This window comes from Malus sylvestris, chromosome 6 (assembly GCF_916048215.2).
Source record: "Malus sylvestris chromosome 6, drMalSylv7.2, whole genome shotgun sequence".
NCBI lineage: Eukaryota > Viridiplantae > Streptophyta > Magnoliopsida > Rosales > Rosaceae > Malus > Malus sylvestris.
Window position 1 is genome coordinate 929,776 of NC_062265.1, and position 8,495 is coordinate 938,270.

General features: G+C 41.6%; 1 protein-coding gene across 1 annotated transcript; it reads right to left on the reverse strand.

The window, feature by feature from the left end:
* Positions 1-1,003: 1,003 nt before the first annotated feature.
* On the reverse strand, positions 1,004-3,195 carry LOC126625295 (uncharacterized). The gene is made up of 4 exons (XM_050294383.1): positions 2,997-3,195; positions 1,683-2,427; positions 1,500-1,583; positions 1,004-1,389 (listed from the first exon to the last, which is right to left on the reverse strand). Exons 2-4 carry the CDS (start codon positions 2,377-2,379, stop codon positions 1,343-1,345), a joined length of 828 nt encoding a protein of 275 aa, XP_050150340.1. The 5' UTR covers positions 2,380-2,427; positions 2,997-3,195; the 3' UTR covers positions 1,004-1,342.
* Positions 3,196-8,495: the final 5,300 nt, after the last annotated feature.

The window sequence follows — 8,495 nt, forward strand, 5'->3', positions numbered from 1 at the left end:
AGAGCAAAATTCACCTGTTAAATATTAAAAAAAAATAAAACTAGTGGAGTTTTTTTGTTTTTTTTTTTAATGAAACGAGTAGATTGGGTTTGTTAATAATAAAACATATTCAAAGTCTCTTAAAATTTCGACATAAAAAGTTAAACTGAGTAGTTACTGGAATTTTTTTGATACAGTTCACTTGCTCGTTTAACATAAAATTTAGTGCTTTCTCTTAAGGATGCTCTTAGCTAGTTTTTACAAAAAACGAACAATATCACTTCGTACTACAATTTAGTGATACTTTTATTAATTATAAAGAGTATTAGGTTCGACTTCCGTAAATGACGAGTTGACACTAAATTTTCTTGATTGACTCATTTTGTAACATAACATAATGATCACCAGTAATATAAATATATTATCTTAATAAAAAATTAATTTAATCCATATGTTTTCGATTTGACTAATTTGATCCTCGTATTGGCCTCGTTAGCTAATCTAAGACAGTATCCATTCATAATTCTAGAAATCTTAAACAAAATTGATTATTACAAAATAAATTAAAAACAAACACAATAACCAAATTGGCAACCTGACAACACAAAAACTAAATGGGCCAACGCAGTAACCTAAAAAACTCCAAAAAATAATATTAGAAAAGTAGTGTGTGTGAAGGCTGCCAAATACAGCCAATATGCTGATAAGGTTGGAATGGGCCGTGAGGTGAGGTTAGCCACAAAAGCCTCTCTCGCCCACTCCAATTTTGTTACATCAAACACCCACCAGAAAAAAATCACTTTCATGGCTCTTGCTTCGCTCCATAAGCTCATTTAGATTTTTCTTCTTTTTGTTGGTCTATAATTAAACAACTATTGTCCGATTTAAACTCTCGATTCCTCGTGTAGTAACTGTCATTCTCACATGTATAGCATGTGTGACGTTTCTTTTTTTGATACAAGCGATACTGGAGAATGAAATTTGAATAAAAGACCTCGAAACAAGGGTAAACGCTCTTAACCACTTGACGTACAAGTCTCTGCCTGTGAGACTTCTAGTTTATCATTATATAAAAAATTGTTTGTCTAAAACATCGAACCTAATCAAAACTGAAGCAAAGAATTACAACCTCTTGTGCCGTAGAAAAGACACCAAAAATGTGAAAACAAAGGTCTATGTAGTCTGGACAATTTTGGAGCAGTGACGAATTGAATTGAGATAATACACACAGGTAAGAGTAAAACCCTACCTGTTGCTCTTGTTGGAGAAAACGCCATGAGTGACATATTGTAGTAGACGAGGCAGCGTCAGTTTCTCAATATGAACTTCACAGCTAACGATACAAATGTGTTTTGAATGCTTTTCACTTCCCCAATATATTTAGAGCTTTCATCTTTTGGATCTCTTTTGCTGCATAATATGCATTGATTACTAGAAGTGATTTAATTAAAGAAATCAAAGGGAGGATCCGAGAGCAAGCATTAAACTGTGAATCATAGCACACATTTGCGTAGGATTACCTTCCTCAACTGATAGCTGCATCGATCTTTTCTCTAGCTCAACGGCATGTCTGCTAAGCTCGGATGAAGGTAAACAACGAAGCACTGATAACACATTCAGAACAAGGAGATTTTCAGTACTGGAAACATTTAGTAGAGCAAAATTTTATCTTAAAGAAGCATTGCCAGAAAACAGTGACATACGCTGGAGATATTCGCTCTGATCAGACTCGTCAAAGTGTTTCAAGAGGTTCTGCAGATGTAGAAACCGTTCTGTCCTTTCCTCATCACGGTTCCTCTCAGAAAGAACTGACTGGGGAACTTCAGATTCAGGAGTAAATCTAAGGTGCTTGGAATTAGCAGCTGGAAGGCCATTACTAGACTTTCTAAGAAAATTTGGAACTGGTGGTCTACTAGGTGAGAATTTAATCGGAGAAGCCCAATGCGTTGGTGAAAATGCAGGTATACAAGATGTCTCTAACTCTTGCTTCTTGTTTCTTTCTTTAGGTAGGTCTGGCGCCTTTTGCGAACAATGTCGTTTGAAATTTAGGCAATCTTCCTTAACACCTTGAGCTCTTCGCTTTCCTAGTTCTGAGTCTAACTTCTTCACAACCCCACCATGCATGAGATGATCACTTGGATCGCTGATCCTCGTGAACTGGTGGCAAGGAGGGCTCCGCGCAAACTCAGGGCTGAGTATCTTAGTTCCAGAAACCTTAATTGGATCTGCGAGCAGCCGTCCTAGAAAAGAATTCTCAGGATAACTAGGCGTACAGCTTCTATTATCGTTCTGTACATCTCTCAACACCACCTTTTTTACCGGTAATGTGGATTGCTTATGGCACACAGATGAACCAAGCACACTGTTGGCCGGTGCATTGTTGCTGAGATTTGAGTTCATTATTCGAAGGACCAGCAGAACCAACTTGGCTTGGAATTAAGGTTCTGGCTGCAGAGGCATTACAGAAAAATGAAAGATAAAATCAATACATGCATCCTTGTTGCAGATATTACTATCAAGCTACAACACAGTATCTTAAGCTAGGGTTTTCAGATGCCCTTTGTGTATAAGACTCAAACAATTATTATAAGGGCAACTGCAACATTTTCAGCATGGAAGCAACAATCTATGCTGAATTTGTAAATTCCGTCCATAACGAAAGTAATCTCAAACTTAAAAGATTCACTTTCTGCAATCAAATAGTGAAACTGTATTTCAACAATTCAAATTCACTTCAACAATTCAAATTCACTAATTACTCACTAGAAAACCAAAATTGATGAGCTCGCGAGTCCGATTTAGGTATGTAAACAATTCGAACGAAAGAGGAACTCATATCGCAATTCCATGGTCTAAACTGAGAGCAACAGTATCACAATGACTACAGATCTGAGCTGGGTAACGCTCCAAGAGCCATAGGAAATTAAGTTGAACAAGATTCATTCATTCGATTAAGTAATACATATCTGCCATCTCTGTGTGTGTGAGAGAGAGCGAGAAAGAGAGTATTGGATTACCGTTGGAGGTGAAGAAGTTGGAGCTGTGGAGATCTGCAACTGCAAGCGGTATCGGCAATGGATCTCACTCTCAGGCTTGGGCTCAGGAAAGGAGAGGGTTCAAACCAGGAAAACTGGCTCCAAAGGTGGAGGTTAAAACCTTTAAAATTTGATTAAATATACGAGGGACCACGCAGTGCCGAAAGAGCCATTGCCCAGCCTACGCTGTGACTCCACCCCTCCCTTTGACAACTGTCTCTTATTTAACCTAATTTCAACTCTTGATTTTTTCATGAGTGATGCTAGACAGACCATTAACTTGAATTATCATTTTCTTACGCCCGTCTTCTTAAGTTCACGATGGCTCGTGTGGACAAATTTTTCATTATGATGGGAACACAAATGGTACACCACGTGTTTTAATAGAAGTAGTGGAAACTTTTATTTTTTAAGTTATTAATATTTTAGTACATATCCCACCATTTGTATAGTAACACGTAATGTATCATCCGTGTACCAGTCATACTGAAAAATTTCTCCCTCATGATAAATTCACGAAAACCAAGGGGGGCTTATCAAGCCAAGTAAGGCCCAATGAGGATTCCACTAGCCCAAGAGGCAGAAGGTTGAGCATATGACATCAACCTAAAAGAGTCTGATAAGGCAAGATCTACCAGGTTACGCCAACCTACCAGCCAATTCGATTCACATTTGGAGACAAAAGGAAATAAATTATTATGAGTGAGTCTATTGGATCGAGTTCGAAGTGATTATCAGTGACCTGACCAAAGTGAAACAATACGTGCATGAGTCTACAAAGGATTTCATTGCCTAATTCAAGAGGTTGATGATGGAGCGTAATTTCAACTTGTCCAACCAACAAAGCATAGTTATTGCTCATAAGGCATTGAGTACCCTCTCAACAAGAAATTTGATGATGTTACCTTTTATGACCTCCAAGATATAATGGTAGCAACTATCAACTACTAAGTACTGATCCACCAGATAGAGCATGGATGTTTGTATGACCTTAAAGGGATTGGGGAATAAGAATACGATGTTGCTTTTGCCAAGATTGATATGAAAAATCCATTTGTTTTGGGAAGCACGGTTACGTCTAAAATTTTGTACTATATTGTTTACATATGATCTTTGTGAGAGATCAACCATACATAGTTCCAATTCGAATTTTGGAGCAGCATTGTGTTATTTGATATTTGATGTGTGACTTTGTGTCCTTTTGGATTAATTTGGTAATTTTTAGAATTAACATGAATTAACGCAAACTTTTAAGATTTGACGTGTGACTTTGTATAATTTTGGATCAATGCTATCTTCCTATCTTCCTCTTAAAGCCCATTTTATTGCTTGTAGGTATAATGTCTTTGTTGTGTCACCTGGTGTCCAAATTTGGTTGGCACTTCCAAAAGTCATATGGGACTCAAAGTTTCTAAAGGATATCTTACAAATTTGCAGTTAATAGACACAATCGAAAGCTTGTATGCATTAAGTCTATTAATAATGTACGACAACCTCAATTCTTAATTTGATTAAGACTCTGACTTTCTTTCTAACTACATCTCATATACTTCTCCGAACTTATTTGAAAGACATTAAACTCGACAATTATAACATTTTAGCAATGTATACGCCATAAGTGTGGATGCAAATTCCCGCCTTCTTCTTCTTGGACAAAATTGCACCTACAAAACAATTAACACCTTAGGTCAAGGCTAAGAGCCTCACGCGCCCACGATGAATGGGGGGGAGGCTTTGGTCGAAGAACCTCCGATGCCAAATTTAGAATTTAGAGAGAAAAGTATTTGGAGAGTTTTTTGGGATTTTTTCCAAAGTGTTGGAATGAGTGTTTGGTGAAAATAGGAGCCTATTTATAGGGCTATGAGTGGCCGGTTTTTCAAGGGATTTTGTGGTTATGGTTTTAGCTTAATTAGCCAATTTATTGGCTAATTAAGTATGAAAGAAGTAAATGGGAGGTTACAAAATTATTTATTTGTATAAATGGGGTAATAAAATGGAGAAAAGTGAGAAAGGTGAGGATGAAAAGGAAGTGGCCGGCCCTTTAACAATTTTTAGGTTAAATTGTATAATTTAATAGGTAATTAATGGATTAATTGGGTAATTAATCTATTAGTTTACCAATTAATATTATTTTGGAGGTTACTTTGCAAAAAAGGGAATTTGATGAGATGAATATTGAATTGTTACCTCTTTGGAGCATTTTTGAGCTGCTCGCATGTAGGAATCCCGGTGTGCCTCAAGGGTAGTTTGGTCCTCTTTTACTAAAAAATTCACGTGTCGTCTTGTGATTATTTTTGGCTCCACAAATGCCCCCACACCTGCTGGGCTGCTCGTAGGAAAGGGCAGCAGGTGTAGAGATCTTCTTGCTTTAGGAAAATTAAGACTGCTTCCTATTTTGATGTTGATTCCCTCTTTAATGTGAAATTAGATCCTTCTAGGAAAGGGAAATAAATTTCTTTCAAAGCCTATTTAAGTCCACCTTAAGTGGGTTGTTAAATCAACTTTGGATAGCGATTTATTCTACCCTACAAGAGAGAGAAAGCTAAGAGGATATTTGTTCCCCCTCCTCTAGCAATCTTCTACATCTTGTATGTGCAAAGGACCGTCTTTCGTTGCGTTCTTTGTCTTCTCCGCGCTGCATCGATGTAAGGAAAACTTAATTCTCCTTATCTTCTTCTTGGGAGGTGGTGCCACGGGGCAGCCGTTGGGGTGGTGCGGCACGTCGGCTGGCAGGGGCCAGGAGTCGGCTTGGCATGGGCTAAGGAGGTGGTGTGGCAGGGGCCATTGTTTGTGTTGCTCGGCTTGATTGAAACCAAGGATTGCCTCGGCATGGGTCGAGGAAATGGCGTGGCATGGACAACGGTTAGGGCTGCCATATCTGGGCTGCTTGCCAAAAATGAGGAAACTACTTGAGTTTGATTTCTCAGCTGCCGTAGATGGAGCAGTCAAGGATGAAGCTGCCAAGATCAGAGTTGCTAAAGATGAAGTGTTGGATGAGCGAATTGTTAAGTGTAAAAGTGGCTGTTGCTTCCTAACCATTTGTTACTTAATTGATATTTAAGCATTCGATCTTTTGAACTATATGGCCTTCTCGCATTGGAAAGCTTACCCAGATGGGTGTCAGGGATTTAGTTTACCCTATCGCACTGGAGAGCAATTAGTTTACCCTCTCACATTGGAGAGCAATTGGTTTACCCTCTTGCACTGGAGAGCAATTAGTTTAACCTCTTGCGCTGGAGAGCAATTAGTTTAACCTCTTACGCTGGAGAGCAATTGGTTTACTCTTTCGCACTAGAGAGCAATTAGTTTAACCTCTCGTGCTGGAGAGCAGACCCATATGGGTGTCAGGCTCTCGCACTGGAGAGCAATTAGTTTAACCTCTCGCGCTGGAGAGCAGACCCATATGGGTGTCGGGCTTTCGCACTGGAGAGCAATTAGTTTAACCTTTCGCGCTGGAGAGCAGACCCATATGGGTGTCAGGGAATTGGTTTACCCTATCGCACTGGAGAGCAATTAGTTTAACCTCTCACGCTGAGAGAGCAGACCCATATGGGTGTCAGGGAATTGGTTTACCCTTTCGCACTGGAGAGCATGGAAGTCGTTGTTGTGAGTGCAACTGAGGAAAGCTGGACTGATGAGACAATTGAAATAATCCTTAGCCTGCCCCCAGTTGGTAGTTGGGCTAGTGTGTCCTTCTGGTACTCGTCTAGCCCCGGTGCGCCATTAGGTTGAGTTGTTATTTTTGTCGGAGCAGAAGTTGTCTTTATATTCGACAATCTATGTAGGGTAATCCCGTCTGCTCGATCTTGTCATTGAAAGGTGACTCGCTTATGTTGGTCATGTCTCATCGGAGCGTCTTATTAATAGCTTCGTTGCGCGGGAAATTGCGCAATCGCTTGGTCATGATCATTTCTACTTCTTCCTGAATTTGCCTTTGTTGGGGGTGGCAGAGCTCTCGGTTGCCCCGGTCTTGACCTGCTGGTCTAGGCTGCTCTTCCATGTTCTCAGCTCGTCAACGCCGTGGCAGGGTGCATGTGGTCCACTCTTGGCAAACGAGGGAATTCTTCGCAGACTGCCAGTTAAACTTGAGCCGGATTGAGTGACTGCTTTTCTCTATCCGTCGTGCTGCCTGCTCCGATGTGATGTGGAGGATACTCATTGCGGGCCTAGCCGCGAATAAACGTTTTGCCTGAAAGGCTGTTTATGTTGATTATCGGAATGTGACCCCAACCGTGAGTGTATACTTGTCCACGGGCCCAGTCAAGAGTGCACGCTCATCCGTGCGCTAAGACGGGAGTTTACGCTATCTCAGAGGCCTAATCGAGAATGTACATTGCCTGAACGCTCGGCTCGTGGTTGGTCGAATGGCTGCTTGCATGGACGCTGCTGGAAAGATTCGTCTACCCTTATCTTACTTCGTGACACCTCGTTCGGGGCATGTTGGATCTCGGTGGGCTGCAAAAGTTGATTCACCAAGGTCGTTTGTTGTGCAAGGGCGCTCGTCAACTCTATGACTTGTCGAGACAAGTGTTGTTTGCCAATTGGATTGGAAAAGCTTGGAAGTAATGTGCCTCATTGAGCAGTGGAAGTGTGGTAGGCTCCGGGCGCGAGCTTTGAATTGGGAAATGCTAAATCCGCAGAGAAATATGGTGAAAATGCCCCCGACTCGATGGTTGGTCCAGATGGTCGAAATAGTCTTGAACCGATTTGGGCTGCTTGGAATGCTACAGGAGTAGGCTCGACTGCTGGATCAGACTGAGCCACGAGAGTGGGCTGCTCGACGGAAGCAAGCTGGGCCGCGAGAGTGGGCTGCTCGGCAGGAGCAGGCTGGGTCGTGGGAGCAGACTGGGCCACGAGAGTGGGGTGCTCGGTAGGAGCAGGCTGGGCCGCGAGAGTGGGTTACTCGGCAGGAGCAGGCTGGGCCGCGAGAGCAGACTGGGCCACGAGAGTGGGCTGCTCGGCGCGTGATGCTTGTGAATGCGAGGCTTGGGCTCGGTTTGGTAACGCATTGGGCTTGCGTTGGGCATGAAGTGACATGGCTCGGGCCGTGGCTTTGGTAGCGTGGGTCGTGGTGGTGGAGCCATGGACCTCGCCGCGAGTGATTGCCGTGGTGGCCACCGTGGTGGTTGCCATGGTGGAGCCTTGTGGTGGTGGTGCCGCTCCCCCTAAGATCACATTTAGTCTCGTGGATCGCCGCGGTTCCATTTCTTGAATATTGGAATTTTCACTTGTGGAATTTTCTAAATTTCTAGCCATTGTATTTCTCTTTTACGTTTTATCAAAGAATCTTGGCAAATAAAAAATTCTAATAATAAGAACGTACGAAAAATACAAGTGGACTAGAAAGTAGAGAAAATAGAGAAAAAACCTTTTTGCGCGAGAGTCTTCTACGAATGTGAATCTCAACTCTCAATGAAAGCACAAATTTGTGGATGCAAATTTTCGCCTTCTTCTTCTTGGACAAAATTGCACCTACAAAAC